Here is a 17,392-nt window from a genome sequence, read left to right on the forward strand (position 1 = left end):
TTATGTAAGGATTGCAACCAATATAATGAAATTAAACTGAAATTAAATTGGGTTTATATCAATAAGAATATAGATTTGGCTAAAATTATGGACCTGTTGAAGTAGTCTGCTGTAGTAGAAAGAAATTATGTAAACTTAGATTAAGTGAATTTGGTGATAAATACAAAGCTAAGGTGTTTGCACTGAGGTTCATCAGATAGGGGGGTGCTGATAAGACAAGCAGAGGACCAGCCACAGAGAAAGGAGATGAGTCAGTGCTAGAAATCAGTTCCACAGGGAATAGCTACATATGCTCACATTACATTTCTGTCTTTGGCTTTTTGACCTCCAAATAATGTTTCTTATTCGACCATACCACCAATAAAAAGCAAAGTAGAAGCTACTGTATTTGCTATGAAGATATATCTCGTATCCTAACAAATACACTAGGCCACATTGCCTGGTCTCTCTGAGCTGGCAAATAGCTTATAAATACCTACAAAAGAAAATAATTAGTTTGGAATTACTCTAAAGGCAGGATTATTTTTCAGTCACCTACCAGAACTATAAAGGCTTCAATCAGGCAAAGGACATGCTGCTTTCAGGAAACTTAGAACTATTTCAAAAAGCCATCAAATAGCAGGCACAGAGCTCAAGTATGAAGGAACATGCAGAACGTTACAGCATCTAACAGAGAAACAGCACTCCAAATCTCTGAGGATGTTTTTACAAACAACAGTAAAACAGCAAAAACAGCAGTATGAGGTAATTGTTCTTGTTTCCTGATACAGGATCTGAGGGACATGGAATCTGTGACTTCCCCACGTTCACAGCAGAGAGCTGCTGGCACTGACACCTCAGGCTCAGCTCTCACAGTGACTCGGTGTTCCCTTTGCACTGGGCTCAGCAGTAACCACAGCACAGCTCTCCTATGGGGAGCACTGGGACCTTGCAGGGATCAAACTGGACAGGCCTTAACACAACTGTCCTCAGAAAGCTCAACAGTTATCCAACTTAGATGCAAAACTGATGGTTGTGGACCCTCCTGTTAACATACATGAATGTCCTGTTTTCCCAAATACCTAGTAAGAGCTGGTCAGAAATAACTCACAGCCAGCTTAAGGAACACTGTTGCTGTTAAATGAGACCTCTTCCTTTTCTCACTCCAAATCCATGAGGCTCTAAATCTGTGAAGTTCTGAAATAAATCCTGAAGGACTTTACATGCCAGTAAATAGGTCCTTTCAGAGTCTGTACCGTGCTTGGTGATATCTGCAGGTCTGCATACATCAAAACACACTGACAAACAGAACTTTGTCAGATGATTTAAGCTCTCAGAGTTGAATTCAGTAGGATCTTCACCCTGCTGCTATGTGCTCCCTGGCTGTTAGGAAGAACACATTTCTTTATCCAGGAGACGTTAAAAGGCTCACTGGACATTTGATCATTACTGACATTCCTTCTGCTATCTCCTGTGTGCTAGGGTGTTTCTTGGGGATTAAAGAGCACACGTCTACGTGAAGGAACACACGATGGGGGTTGGTTGTTATACAAGCAATGGCAGAAGGAAATGATCTGCAGGACCACAGCTCTGCTGCTCTTTATCTGGCTTGCATGTTTTATGTCAAATATCTTGGTTAGAGCAGTCGGTGCTTTAGAACACTATATTTTAGTTATAAGTTTTTGATTACAGGCTTTGGAGCATCTTGCTGTAAAATACAAGTCAAGATACCAGGAGAGAGAGAATTCTAAAAATATAAGTTTGGAAAGCAGGAAGGACAAGTAGACTTAGAATATACACACACAATTCTTGTATGGTGGGGAAATGTGTGTGTGTTTGTTTTCGCATGCCTCTGTCGCTATTCCCTATGGACTGGACTAAAAGCAGATCTCAGGAAGTGTCCTGGGAGCAGTTTCACCAATGGGACTGTCCACCTGATAAGAAACAAAGAGGACTGGAAATCACAGAATACCAGGTTGGAAGGGACCTAAAGGATCAGCTGGTCCAACCTTTCTTAGCAAAATCATGGTCTGAAGTGAGAATTTGTTCTCACATAAGCTTCAGCATCCCTCATCCCCATGTTCCTGATAGCCTGGAGAAGCAGATTATTTGCTCTGCTCATCTGAAATGGATTTGTAACATGTCAATACAAAGTCTCCAGAAAACTCCAGGCAGAAGGACCTATGTCCTGTCCTAGAGTGGGGTTGGAGGATGTTGACCTGAGGAAGGGCACCCAAGAGACAAAGTGTCTTGTGGAAAGCAGCCTGGCACAGCCCCAAGCTCTGAGGACACAGCCAGCAGGCTGGATCCAACCACTGGCAATGCCCTCGGCCCTCTCTTCTGTGGTAGCTGGGAAAGAACTGTTAGGGCAAACAGCTGAAATGGCTGTCAAGGCATGGTGTGAAGACCACCAGCAGAAGTCTTCTTAACTTACCTGCACATAGGCAGGTACTCTGAGTTCCTGCTGCACACACATGGCCTATTAGGAAGGTCCACCAAAGGGTATTTGCTCTCTGGGCTGAGAGGGTTTAACCATGTTGGTGTGACAGGGAAGTGCCATTATTTAACCAGCAGTCAGGGAGTCTGTACAATAGTGAATAAAGCCCTTCTGGTCCCTCAGCTGTCCCTGAGTATTGTCTTAACACATGGGCTGCTCTGCTGCTCAGCATTATTGGGGGTTCTAACACGAGTCCCAAATCCACAAAGGATCTTGTGGGCTCTTGGAAAAATTCTGACATTGCTAGCTTAGCACAAACTTCAGTTATACTAAATTAATTGTTCCACTGTGGAAGGAAGGGAGACTCAAAATCGAGCTGTGTAACAGATAAGAAGAGGGAACAATGGATCTATGACTTCCAAATCCAGGATTAGGAGGAAAATTGAGTCCAGGTTATTAATTCAGATTTTGAAGAAATTTTGGGCCACCTTCAGCAAATAGCTTTTGTGTTAATAGTTCAGTCAAGAACAAATGACACATGAACTTGTCTAGCTTTATTTAGGTCTGTGCTGTGTGCCTGCAAACTGCAGGCTTCCAGTGCAGATATCTGAACTCCTAGCTAACAGGGTGTGGCAATAGAGTTCTTTTCCAGATGTTATTCCACTGGAATAAACATTTCCTCTGTTTTGTCACAAACGAATTCATTAAGAGGCAGGAATATCTGAATGATATAATTCCAGAATGATGTATGTTTCTCCTGGATGATGCAGTACTATTAACTACAAAATACCCCACACGGAGCAAGGAGCAGTTTGGTTCATCACAGATACACTCATGAATACTGCCATGCAATATAATCTCTTGCTAGGTGCAGGATTTATAAAAGCACTATAATTAATTCATCTGCTTAGCCTAATTATCAAATGTGATCTTCCATGGAGCAGCCCAAATGACTAATAAGTTTATTAAGAATGGTAATCTAAAGTTTCAAGGCCAGAAAAGTTGAAGGAAAACAGCAAAGAGTGAGACTAAGAGATCTTGAGCTGCTTTTCAGAGCTGAAAGGAATGTATTCTGTAAGTCACAGAATGAGATCTGCCCATGCAGTTTGAATTTGGCTTCCTTAATCATTTACTTGTAAGAAATATATGCATGCATAAGTGTGTGTCCATGCATAAGAGCTCCTATTTTGTACTTAGTCAGGTCTTGCCTAATTCACTGATATTTATCTTAACTGCAAATGTGGCCTTAACTGATACGCTGAAAAGGAATGATTCAGTTGTTAGCATGCTCTCCATCACAGTATAATATACCAGACTAGAAAGAGTACATTCAAAATTTTGTGCTGGTTTTGGGTTCCCCCTCTGACTGATCTACTCATTCCCAGTACCTGTTAATTCCAGGCAAACCACACAAGTGGTAACTTCCAGGCTCCCATGCTCCAGGTGCAGTTCTCATGCCCCATAGTCTCCAATTTCGTGGCACAAAAGAAAAATAAAAATCAGGACCGAGTTATTGTCTGTACACATGCAACAAGGTATGTCTAGAGAGTCTAACTGAAGTAGTTTGCCTGGCATTGTGCAGAGTCTCTGGCAGAGACAGGAGTACAATCTTCTTCCTCAAAGGAGAATCGAGTTGCTTTGGCAGGGACACTCTCCATTCTGCCCCAGTGTGCCTCGCTTGACTTGCTCCTTGTAGCTTCCTCAGTAAATGAGAAAGGAAACTCATGGCAAAATTTTCTTCTCTCTAAAGCCGTTGTCCATCCACAGAAATCATTCATCACCTGCCTTGAATGAGGCAAAGGTCACACAGGTAAAACAGACTGGGATTTCACAAACAACTGTATTGTAGTGCATGTGCTCCAGGGGTTAAGGCAACCTCCAGACATCGTGTGAGCTGAGAACCTTAAAAAAAACCAAATACACTTAAAACACAGGAATTTGCACCAGGTAGCATCATCACATCTGTGTTTTCCACCAACAGGGGCAGGTTCCCTACATTCTCTGCATAGATTTCTGTTCTGAGTTAACCAAGCAGCTGACAGCCCAGTAAATTACCATCCTGCATGTGGACCTGCAGTGGGAGAGGGGGGAGAAACTAATTTTTGCATGGTTTTCCCAAACATTTACTGATAGGGAGTAAGGGCAAGACTTTCAGAACTTGGATAGCATTCCAAGTTTTAACAGGGAGCATGTTTGTCCATCAAACGCTTCTTTTTCTGCATATTTCATCTCCTGTCCTGTTATCTCTACCCCAATCCTGTCTTCTTTCTCCATGTTCAAGTCTGCTGTTGCTGTAATTCCCATTCTTACTTTAACCACTGTGCCTCTTCAGGGTGTAACTCAATCCCATGTTTCCATCAGCAAGTAGGAAAACCTAATTGAAATGTTTCTCCTCCCACTTGCTCCTATTGCAGCCCTACATTCTGCCATCCCCTGAAAGATAAAACCCTTAGGGCTATGCTTTGATTCAAATGCTAAAGTTCTCTCCAGAAATAAGAGAGAGATGAGATATTTGAAACACAGACAAAGTTCATACAAGGACCTTTAGAAATTCCTTTGCTTCTGTTACTGTTGCTTGCCTGAACACTGAAAGATCATCCTAAGAAACATTTGGATTGTGAGACATTCAACCCAAATGGCATGGCTAAGCAATATGCAATGAAAGATCTTTGCATCTAAATCTTTGAGAACCAAAACCATCAGGAACACCAATGGACCACCCAGGGAATGCATTTTTCTAACCTGATCTCTGATATTAAGCAGCAGAGTATCAAGAAAGCAGCCAACAAATGAACAACAAAGATCTGTACTAAGGGCAGGTAATCTCTGAAAAAAGATTCCCCCGAACAGTCTGAACTCAAGAAGTTACTTTTTGGAATGGGACACTGTGGACAATAAAAGGCACATTTCCATTCTGTAATTTCATTACATCTGCACAAAGATTTGTGCTGTCTCAAAAGGGCTCAAAATCATTGTGGGAAAAGCACTGCAGGGCAGCAAGGTGTAGCTGCTATGTATGTCAGCACTATGCCAAGATTTGCCTGTTCGTATCCAATGTGCAGAAAGATGGAAAGATTCTGCAAGAAAACACATGACCATCAGCTAAATGTTTTTTTTCTAGAGGATGGTGATTTTTGGCAAGCAAATGAAAATCATCAGCCAATAGCAGGAAACCTCCCAGAACTGTACCCAGTGCTATAGAGGCTCTTTAACTACTAATCTCTCATTGCTTCAGTATAACCCCAGAATACTTAGTCATCTTTAGTATAGCCAGTAAAAATTCATACTTTTCAAAATTTTTACTTAATGCTTTATAGCTCAAGCCTTTTAAAACCTGAGGTTAAACAATTGAAATGCTGAACTGATCACAGAAAATTAATTCATAAGATTCTGTTGGAGAGGAGTTCACAGCTCACAGCACCAACCCAAGACAGACATATTCAGGAAACCCACAGACACTTAGCTCCAATGTGAAAACATATTTGATCTCAATGGTTAGTGAAAAGTCATAAATAAATAAAAAATATGCACACTTTCTAAACTCTGCAATTCCCTGGAGGGGATAAGCCAGAACTGAAGCCATTCTGAGTTCCTAAACTCTTACAGTTTGGATAAAAATCATACAAAAATTAAAACCACACCTAATTTTGCTTAAAAAACACAAGTCATACACTTCGAAAATGAAGTATAACTTACTTTGTATAACAATAGTCAGGGCAGTGTACATACACAGCTGTTTGACCTGCTCCACATAAGTCTCTACAAGAGACAAGTTAAAGGTCTATGAAAGCAAAGGTGGTAATTCCTTACAGTTACTTTATGATTAGTCAGAAATTATTTAAGTTCAGGATTTGTTTAGCACCAGAAGCAGGTGGGGCTTGCTGCAGTTAGATGTTTCCATAACAATACAGGAGAGCCAATTAAAAGCCAATTAGTCATGGACATTACTTTAAGGTCCAGTACTTTGCAAACTCTCCCTCTTCCATTTTCCTCCTCTGGAGCTGCCCATTATGCTCAGCACAAAGGCTCTGAAATGACTGTGTGCTGTTTGCCTGTCTCCATGGAAGCTTTGCCACACTGCACCATACACAAATGCTTCCCAGGCACCTTCAGCACTGCTTCCCCCTCTGATCTTTGCCCTAAACAAATGTGCTGTTTATTCACTCTTCTTCTCAGTTATGAAGACCCATTGGATGCTGTATGAATACTAATGAGAAAAGAATTAAACCTGTGTTTAAGAATGAGTGAGGATTCCTGCTTTCAGTATTTACCATGACAGCTCTTCTTTGAATCCCAAAACCTCTGTCATTTGGAAATTAAGAGTGCAGATCTGGCATTAAAGAAAATAAAGAGCTTCCAGACAGGAAAAAAAAATGACCTAGTGGTTAAATCACATGATGATAAATCAGGAAATCATGGTGTTTCATTGTTCTGCTACCAAAGAACACCACTGTGACTCCATCCATGCCTCCATCATCTCCCTTGAAAACAAGGATGAAATCCTGTGTACTCCAACAATGAGAACTAAGCAACCTTAAGAAATTAGACCTTCTGTACTGTGTAGATGAATCTACTTTACAGGCCAAAAACCAGAGAAAATCCAGTCAGAAATGTGACATACCCTCCAAAGTGAATGCAGGATCCCCTGTCAATGCAAAACTGAAAGAAGGAAACAGCCTCTTTCTTCCAATAGGCAGGAAAGATCCATTAATATCCTCAATGCTGTTCTTGTTCCATGAGACATTTCTGATTAGAACCTGCTGCAATCCATCTCATGTCTCGTTTCTAGCTAGATTAAAGGAGTGCCAAATTTTGCCCTTGCAGTCACATGAGCAGTAATAGCAGCCCCTTTGCCCCTCACAATTTCTGTGTGGCCAAAAAGCTCTCTAGCTCTGCCTCCTGATCTTTGGCACCAAACTTGGCAGATTACTGCCTTAAACTGGGTTTGGACAACATGATTGAAAACCAAAGGTGTTTATAGATCCTTCTTTAGGATGTCTATTGCACGGACACCCCCCTCCTTTTACCTCTGTCACTAGGCTGTGGGTCCTGTCCTTTCCTGTCACCTTCCCTGGGCACTACTGTTGCTAAGCCAGTGCCCAGCATCACATTATACATCACTTGTGGCAAGACATACCAAAACAACAAATGTCCTGTTGTATAATTTCCAACAGATGCTTGACATTATGTAGTAGTTGATCAAATATAAAATCCCTTGGGTTTTGTTACGTTTCCATACCTACTCATGCTGCTGCTTGCTTTTCTTCTTCACTTCTATCTGGCTTTGAAATTCCACTTGCCTGGCCACATGTTCCTTCACAGACACTTAAAAATCTGTGCTCTTCCTAAACATCTTGATATCATTTCCATGCATGGGTCAAGAAAAGAAGGCTGTATCTTCATCTGCCTTTTTAGTTAGGTGTAAGGTACACTAATTTTGCTGTACTGCTTCTGTTGAGGAAACTGAGGCACAATGCAATTTGATGTAAATGATAGAGCCTGTGCCAGAACCAAGATTTAAATTCTGGAGCACCTGGGTCTGGAAACCCTAACTGTAAACATTAATTTCTTTGAAGTTTCCCACATGAACATCTCCAGAGAAGACAGACAGTGCTGCGTTTAATCCATACATTGGGCACAGCCCTAACAAAACTCACTGCCTGTGTGGGTCCCTCAATTTCACCACATTAGGACAGAGCTGATGAAGTCAAGAAAATTGCTGTAGAATAATCAGTTTGTACTTTCTATTTCATCAACTAATTATAAGTTCCTTTACAAGAACTACAGAGAAGTGAAAGTTAGTATTTCAGTCCGTCGTGAATCTCATCGAAGTAGAGAGTCTTCTATTCTAAATCCTGAATTATAAGGGAGGGATTGTTTTTTCCCCATCAAACTTCTTAATGTTCCTTGGACTGCACACTTAGTTGACACCAGACTGCCAGATGTCAGAAATTAATACCACCAGCAGATCTCCTGATAAACATCACAGCCTTTACCCACACTTGCTAGCAGAGATTGTCATGATGATTGACTACTCTCAATGTTTTATGGATTAAAATCTTAACCAACTCCACCACTGCAATGAACAGTCACCATCTCTGCATTATGTGAACTAACACTAGAAATCTCTGGGATCCAAACAGATCTAAGTTGTACTGAAGCTCGAAACTAAGAACAACCTGCACAATACGAGCTACCGTGGTCAAGAAATTGTAAAGGATTCTTACTGAGTACCAGACCCAAAAATATTTTTGTTTCCAAGATGAAGGAAATTTATATTTTATCTTCCTGAAATATGCCATATTCTTGTGAAAGGAATATCCCACAGTAGCTCTCCAGAACACTGAGCTCTGTGATGCTTCCCAGAGCCCCATTCGGAATGCCCAGGCTTAACAGGGTGTTTGACTTGTGCACTACTCTACAATTATTTTTCCCAGAACTAATGGAACTGAATGACTATCCAGGCTCCATTCTGGGGACTATTTCTCTTGACTTTAGGGGAAATCCAATTGTTGCTAAGCTAAATAATGCCATAAATTGCAGATCAAATAGGTCACTAGTTTTTCATGCAGACAGCTCTACTCAAGGGGGTAAAGCATGTGCTGGTTGCTAAGCAAAGTTTAGCTCAGCTTCGGCCCTACAGATGTTTTCAAATACTGACTTCTGTTGTTAAATTCATGATCTTGTTTTCTTCATATACTTTCACAAGCACCAAGGGAACTAACTTGGTGTGGCTCTTGAGGAGCTGAGAGCAGCTGTGGCAGATTAAACAAAAGCTCTCTGCAATGCTGATCTCTAACTTGGCATCAGCTGTTCTATTACTGCAGCTGAAGTTCTGTTTCTAGCTGTGGCTGAATTTACAGGCAGGAAAAATGTCAAAGATTTGTACAAACGTGATATACAACTTGTGTCAGGAGGACCAATTTGCTGAGTGTTTTAACTCTCACTTTTTGTTGACTGTTTAATGGATTAAGTAAAAGGAATGTTCAATATTCACCAGAACAAAATTAATCTTAGGAACAATTCTGATGAAACTTAATTTACTGTAAAACTCCTGCATTTGGTTTGTTTTCTTCCTCATGTAGATTCTTTGTGAACAACATGACAACTTCTGCTGGCAATATGTGTTTCTTACTATAAGAGTCTAAATTTCTAAAATTCCTCATAGCTCTGATTCTAGTAATGTTTTATGGAAATACATTGCATATGGTGTATATTGTATGAAAAAACAAGACTGCTAAAATAAATACAGTATTATGGCTTGCCTTTCAAATTCTGAATAGACCCTATTTAGTATGCTGCATGTAAATAGGAGTCACAGAATTAATTTTATTAACTATATTGTGTACTTTTCTTGTGTTTCCTCTAAAATAGCAATCCTGCCTTTCAGTACATCCCTAGGTAGGAGAACCAAGCTGAACCAAAACAAATGTATTCCAATCCAAAGACAGTAGCAGCTCCAATCATGACTCATTTCACATTCCATTCTTCCTACCAAAATAAGTATTGTATTAGATTATTAGCTATGTTATTAGGTTCTTTTTTTTAGTGTTTGTTGTGTGTACAGTAAGAGTTTGTTTTGCTACATCAATCATTTGTACTGTCTTACATGCTTGGGTCTTTTCTGGGTTGGGGTAGAACATTTTCAACTCAACTACAAGTAAATACATTGGAATTTTTTCCTCTAACACATAGTACTCTGCATTTCTTTGAAGGCACTCCCCCAGTGCTGCCCACTTGGGTAACATTAGATTCCTCAGTCAGAACAACCATTATCCTTCATTGAACTAAATTACTATTTTCAAACTACATTTTGTTGGCAAGCTTAAGGACCCGTGTTCATCAGTTACATTGCCTGATCTGTGTACCATCCCTTGAAAGCCATTTCATTTAAAACACAGAGATGTAATATCCTCTCATTCCACTCAGAAAAAAACACACTTTCAAATGAGAGTGTAGAAGGCCATTGCTGACATGCTTCTTACCTGTAACCCACTGGTTTCCACGTGTTGCTGTTTCTGGATCATTCTTTTTGACCTTTCAATCTCTGGCATTGCTTCATCTCCAGTACTCAGAAGACTTGTATCAAAACTGCCTGACATTTCCCAGTCCATGTGACCAGGTGCAGGACTTTGTCTCCCAACCCTTATGGGTGTTGTGGTGCCCATGGTAAACATGAAGCTTGTGCTGCCATGTACCTGCTAGTGGAGCAGGGAGAGTTTATGGCCAGAGCAGACTGCCCCATAGATGGTTTCTAGATGTCTTTGACCTGAACTAAAAGTTTTAAGTACTGTTTAATTCTTAATATCACGAGAACAGCTGAAATCCACCTTCCTTTGACTGTTGGTGAAGCAGCTGGAGGCAGCCCTCGGGGGTCCAGTTTGCCAGGCAGAGGTGGATATCCCTGTTCTTCAGAGCAAGTCTGGACAACTGCATTCCATCAAAGCCATCATGTGCCACATGCATTTATCTTGGTTTTCCACATTTCCTACGAGTCCACTTTATTTTGCCCTTCTTTTCCAGGTCAGAAATGGAGAGGTTTCAGCTTCCCTCAGGCAGCAGCCTAGAGCAGAAGGAGCCAGCAGCCTTACCCTGCAGACCACCCTACCTGGCTGAGGAGCAGCAGGATCACCACTTGCCCACCAGTGGAGCTGGGACTGCTGAGAATGGTATCAAACCCAGTTCCCAACTGCTTTATTTCCTCACTGATTGCAAGATCAGCAGCAGCAGAACTAAACCACCAAATCACAAACCAAGCCTAATGAATCTTGAAATCCTAGACCTAGATAAAAGATTCTGTCTCAACTTTCTACTTCTCACTCCCCACATAATTTTCAGTTTAATAAAAGACTTATCACATAGAGCTCTGATTTTAAACTGCTTTTTTTCCATATGATTCACCTCACCGAAACTTTTTTCCTGGCCTAAAAGTATGAAAAATTAAATGTTTTCATTTCTTTGTATATAAAATCTCAAAACTTCAGCTAAAATAATTTCCAAGGAAACCATTTGCAGTTAATATTCTGTATAGTCACACTCCTTGGAAACATCCTGGCAGCTCCAGTAAGCCTGGAAAGGCCCAACCTGTTTAGCACATGTAGCAGTAACTACTGCCATAACATTGCATGCTTTGGCTTACCCTCAGTGATTTGTTTTATTTTGGACACATCTAGCTCAAAGACCACAAAAGCACTTCCCTGACAGTAACTCGAAGTTACAAAGCATCTTTACTGCAGACTGGAAATCTGTTTGTGGTGACAAAAGAATTAGATTTTAGGTGTGTTTTGAATGGAGCTGGCAAGTAGCTGCTTGGGAACATGAAAAATAGTGGCATGACATGTAAACACAATTAAGGCTGTAGCATGTTCTCCATGTGGTTAGACTTGGAAAGTAAACCTTTTACAAATGTTTTTATCAGATCACATACTTTGCCAGCTCAAAGGCAGTTTCCAGATTAAACCACATATTTCAAGTGCAAACAGCTTTTCAGCAAAAACTTTTCATGCAAATAAACTGTGGGGTTATAGAGTTAAAAACAGAGATAAGTGTTGCATCAAATAACAAAGGATTACTTAGGCAGAAAACTAACTCACAAATAAAAAAAAATGTGAACATTCAGGACTAAACCTAGATATACTAGGTAAATAAATCCACATGCAGAATGATTTTATATATACACACACTTCAATAAACATTCATTTCTTAGAGCAGAAGAACACTTGCACCAATGGAATTGAGTAAGATATTCTACATTAGCTGCTTTACAAATTAATGCCTAAACAGCACAATAATAAAGGGCTCTGTGATTTCACTGGCAGAATATTTTTTTAAATACCAGCTTAGCAGATTTTTTTTCCTAAAACTAGCTCTATGTTTAAAAGAGATATAGATGAAGTTTTGCTTTTCCTCTCTGGTTTCCAGCCCTGCTAATCATAGCCTGCCAGGGGGATGTAAAATCTCTGCTCTTCTGTACACATGTTCAGTTGGACCAGAGGACATTCCCTTGTCTGTGTGTGTCTCAAGAAAACCAAAAGGCATTACAAGTGTTTTGGGTATCTTAGCATGAAGCCCACCTGAGATTCAGCCTTTTTCTCTGTTTTTCAAAACCTGATCTGAGTGTCTGCTGTGCCAGCTGCTGCAATTAGTTCATTGGACTAAACATACCAGTTTGAAGCTCCTGAAGGGTCTATAGTAGTGTGTGATCAGCTCTCGTGGCTGCCACAACAGTTGTGCACTGATCGTCATCCTGTGCAACCCCTCTAGCACCAAAAGAAATGATGACAGAAAAAGTGCACTACTAAGGTATCACAGCTTGAAAGCAGGAAGTCTGGGTTTGCTGAGGCCATGCCCAGCCTCATGGAGGGAAAGCACATCTAATCAATGAGATCACACAGTGTAAAGATTGCCATGAACACACAGACATTCATTTGCTCATTAAAGAGCAGCACTGCATGAACCAAGCTTTGTTCCTACCTAGGCAATCAATTATTGAACACCAGAACCTATAAATTAGGCACACTGAATGCCACTGGAATGAAAATTGCCTTAGCAAACTTATGCCAAGTGTTAACCGGAACTAAAGAGTAAGGGCAGTAGCCAGGCCATTGTTCCTCTGGGGCTGCCCCAGCCAGGGAACCTGCAGCACACAGCACCTCCTGCTCCCTCCACTGTCCCTCCAACAGACACAGCCACAAATGAGGGTCCTCCCTGAGCTGCAGCACTCGTGTCCTTGAAGTGAGACAGAAAATCGTTCACCTGAGCATCTCTGCTGGGTGTCTCACCCCCTGGAGCCCTCCCTGCCTCTGCTGAAGGAGCTAAATGTGCACACTGCTTGTAACACTACCCAAGGTGAAATGTGTTTCAATATTAGAAGAAATAACAGCATTTGACTTGATCTCTGTTCGAATTCATTAAACCTGTTTAATTAACTGGCAGTGATGAAGGTGAATAATTATAAAATGTGAAATCACATTGACATTGGTTTAACCTGATGTCAGCTCAAAATACACATTCAAAACAAAGATGTGACCAGCACTCTTCATGTACTAAATGTACCAAAAGATACCCAGTATGTTACAGGTATCACAATAATTCTCTAATCCTCACACTTATCCAAGCAAATGCCTTATTGTGCCAAAAAGGAGTTAAGTACAATAGTTTTTATAGGATACAGCTAAAAAAAAAAGTACTGAAATGTTTCTATAATAGTACAGATATATTTAAATGTATTATAAACAGTCCATTTATAGTTTATTTGGCATGTGAGGAGACATTAGATTTAGGTAAAAAGGTGGAACAAAACATTAAATAAATAACTGTGGGTCTAACATTGCATTAAGATAGCAAGATCCCTGCCCCTACAAAACACAGTGAGGAAATAGAGAGCATTTATATCCTGTTTCTGCCCTCTGAATATGTGCTCAGCTGGTATAATAACTCTGCAATAACAATCTTACGTAGCATGATCCTCTCTTCCCTCTCAAAAAGTCTATATTCAATTGTATATGTGAACAGTAATTGCCCCCCCAAAAACCCACTGATTCTTCACACTAATTCTTACATTTTAGTTGCTTAATAAAAGAGTTGAGGTGAAATATCTACAAATTACCTGCAAGAGAGCATTAAAGCATTCAAAACTCTTAGAAACACAGATCTTTGCTGCAGCTGCCCTGTCTCAGCTTAAAGCCCCTTTCTGTGGGTGCTGCAGGATCCTGCCTGGTGTTTCACTAGGGTTTTTTAATCTCACCTCTTTCAGTCTCAGGGTTTAAACTGCCACAGCTGCAGCCCATCAGGGTTGTTGGCTTGTTGCTAAGGGGTTGTTGTTTCCCAGCAGAGGATCAGCTGTTCCGCTCCGTGGAGGGTCAGGCTGCCTCTGATGAGGAGGAGGAGAAGTGGGCAGGTGACCAACCACCCCAGCTGGACCACGTGAAGAAAATACTGGCCAAGCTCCCTTGCTGCGGTAGTGGGTAAGTTTAGTTAATTAATTTATGCCATTTAAGCCCTTTGCAAAGATAATTTCATGACCTGAAAGTACGATGGCTTCAGTGAGAAGCAGTAATGCCATATAGCAAAATCAGTAGGGCCCTTTGCCCATCCTTTACAGCTCCTGGGGAGCAACATGCTGGATATTCCCACCTAGCCTAATCAGTGTCTGCTAGGACACTCATTTTTGTTCTGCACTGCCATGAGTTCTGCAGAAAAAAAGTGGCTTTTAAAAACATAGACCTTCACTGCAAGGTTTCACTAACTTTTTAATGTACATACAGATGTGATGAAGAGATGTGGAAAAAGCTAATGTCTTACTTGGAGACCAGCAACTCTGATGGCTACGAGACTGCCCCTGTGGAGCTCTCAGAGAGAATCACCCAGCTAACAGAGCGGCTGGAGCTTAAAGGGCATGAAGTGAAAAAGCTGGGAACAAATATGGAAGAGGTAACAGCAGGTGCCAGCCAGAGTTTGAAACATTCGTTTGTGTATATTTAAGTAGCTACATCTATATACACATTGTATTTTGTTCTCTGTTGCTGATGTTTCTCATTATGCTGCTACTTTGTCAGCTCAAACTTCTCATGCTTTCCTGTAACACCCACATTTCTAGTCTGGTTCCTGCCTGAAACTGCATTTGTTTGGAGGAAACACAGGCTCTTCAAATACTGTCCTTGATTTCCATGGTTTAGTGTGTTCACTGACACTGTGTTTGGGACTGATAGCAATACAAACTGAGGAGCTGCACACTAACCATGGGGTTACTACAGCCAGCTGATTTCAGGGGTTCCTCAGCTGTGCATGAGGATATCCTAAGGCATCCAGATTCCCTGGGAGCACAATAACTTTTCAGTAAGTCCCTCTGACTGACTGAGATGCAGGAGTTGTTTTGGAATCCTTTGGAGTAAATCATCCAGTTTACTCTGGCTGTTTCTCAGGCTTAGATCAATATATTTAGAAATATAATTAGTTCTCAGACTTAGCAGCATGTTCAGCTTCCCTTCAGCAGAGGTTATAATCACAGTGGTTAGAAGTCCCAGTGCAGTATCCCAGCACTCCCATGTGAACTTTCTATTTAAGCACTGCAGACTTCAGCCAGTGATGGGCACAGACCTCAGTGCCAGCAATCTTTCTGTGAAACAAAGATAGTGCACCATATGCATTGCCTTGCTCTGCTTTCTCCTAAGCTTTGGTTAGTGCTTGTTCAGTACCTTATACCCCTTCTTTAAACAAGGCATGAAGCTTTCAGTAGTTCTGTCAGGATTCTATGAATCAGTAAAATATTTGAAGTAAAGGTAAAATACTCAATTCCTTTACATGATGCCATCCTTTGTGTTTCATCAGTATTTCATATAACTTTTGACCTTGACTAAATGAAAGAATTTACTTGTGAAGAAAAAAAAATTAAAATCAGAATAAAATCCTACTTGTGTCTTGCCCAATTTCCAGTATTCAATGACAGCTTACTCCTGCAAACTTCCTTCTATACTGCTTAACATCTGCCCACAGAAAAAAACTTCCTCTAGGTAGTGCCAGTTTTCTTTTTTTTCCCCCATCCATAGGTACTTATCTTCCTCTGCGTTATCATATTGCCCTCTTTTTCATCTCTGCTGATGGATATTAGTTCAGTGCACCTTGTTCAGAAAAGCACCAGAAAAATGGAATCTGTTGCTCTTGATTTAGAGTCAAGCAAGAAGTGAAGAAGACATAGTGCCAACTCACTGCAACATGAATTTAAAATCAGTGGGATTAATCATTTTGAACCTGTTAGAAATTTATTCTTAAACCATCTTACTTTTATTTAACCAGCATTTATATCTTGTGTGCAGTTATAGGGGAGGGGTTTGATGCTACAAAACAGACAGATCAGTAATAAGTAATTCCTTTCAAAAACAACTGCTCCTTTAATTGGCACAAAGCAAACTGGGAGGCTGGGAAATGCTCTCTCAACCTTGCAAATAAATATATTGGCCTAGTAAATAAACCACCAACACTTTCTCTGATGACATGACAAAACTACCTTATACATTTCACTATGTATTTCTGTTTGTATCTGCTCAGTGCTGAAAATTAGACAAATAGCAACAAAGCTAACAAGTAATAAACTCAGTGGGCAAGTGAAGAGCAGCACTCTCAAATACTGATTAATAATTGCTTCAGTCTAAGGCTTGTAAAACCAGGGGATGAGAGTTTTGAAATTTGTCATGTCTAGAAAGTTCTACTTTCCAACAACCAAACGTTTAAAAACAGTTTCTACTGAAGACAGAGTGGTGACCTGGGTAATAGATGGAGAAGACATGAGTGAATTCTAAAAATAAAGTGGTATGCTGCCAAGTGTAGTGTTGCAAAGAAATGCCAATTATTTCCTAGAAAAGCTTGCACATGAACTGTCAGCTTAATTAAAAAGACAATTAGTTTATGACCTGCCATACAGGGTCAAATGAGAAGTTCATGCCAATATCATGCACCTGCAGTTGCTTAGAGAAAAGCAATGAGAAACAGTACAGAGGATGTTCCTCTTGGTATTACTCACCTGGGTCCCAGGGCACTAGGGACAGACATGTCTTGCCCTGGGTGTCACATGGAGTGTGGTGTTTAATGGCCAGTATTGAAGCTATTTACCAGGGATTCACCTTGCCTTTCTTTACAGCTAGCAATGCTTTTGGTATCTCAGGGCAAGGACTCCCACATACTAGTTAGAAAGGAACAGGTTTTCACAATTTGTTTTTGTTAGCTTTAAATCTGCTGCCTGATGATCCAGCATCACTTTGGCTTTGTGCTTGGGAATCAGCATATCATCTTTCCTTATCATTGTACAGAATTTTACTACCAGAACTACTACCTCATTTATCACCATTTTAGTCTGCCTCTGCTCTCTTGGTATAGAAAACATTACTTACCTACTTGTGTTATTCTATTTTATTCTTCCATCTACTTTTCAAGCTCTATTACCCTTTTTGAATGAGAACTGGAAATGTGTTTAGTATTCAA

General features: G+C 40.5%; 1 protein-coding gene across 1 annotated transcript in view; it reads left to right on the plus strand.

Annotated features, from left to right (window-relative positions):
• EFCC1 (EF-hand and coiled-coil domain containing 1) overlaps positions 1-17,392 on the plus strand; it is a gene marked incomplete at its 5' end in the record, with an annotated part of 52,877 nt that overhangs the window by 27,868 nt on the left and 7,617 nt on the right. The window contains 3 exons of the mRNA XM_009080188.1: positions 10,940-11,085; positions 14,250-14,382; positions 14,683-14,848. Coding sequence (XP_009078436.1) covers positions 10,940-11,085; positions 14,250-14,382; positions 14,683-14,848 — 445 coding nt within the window. The remainder of the gene's footprint in view (positions 1-10,939; positions 11,086-14,249; positions 14,383-14,682; positions 14,849-17,392) is intronic.

This window comes from Acanthisitta chloris, unplaced genomic scaffold (genome assembly GCF_000695815.1).
Source record: "Acanthisitta chloris isolate BGI_N310 unplaced genomic scaffold, ASM69581v1 scaffold12908, whole genome shotgun sequence".
NCBI classification, from domain to species: Eukaryota; Metazoa; Chordata; class Aves; order Passeriformes; family Acanthisittidae; genus Acanthisitta; species Acanthisitta chloris.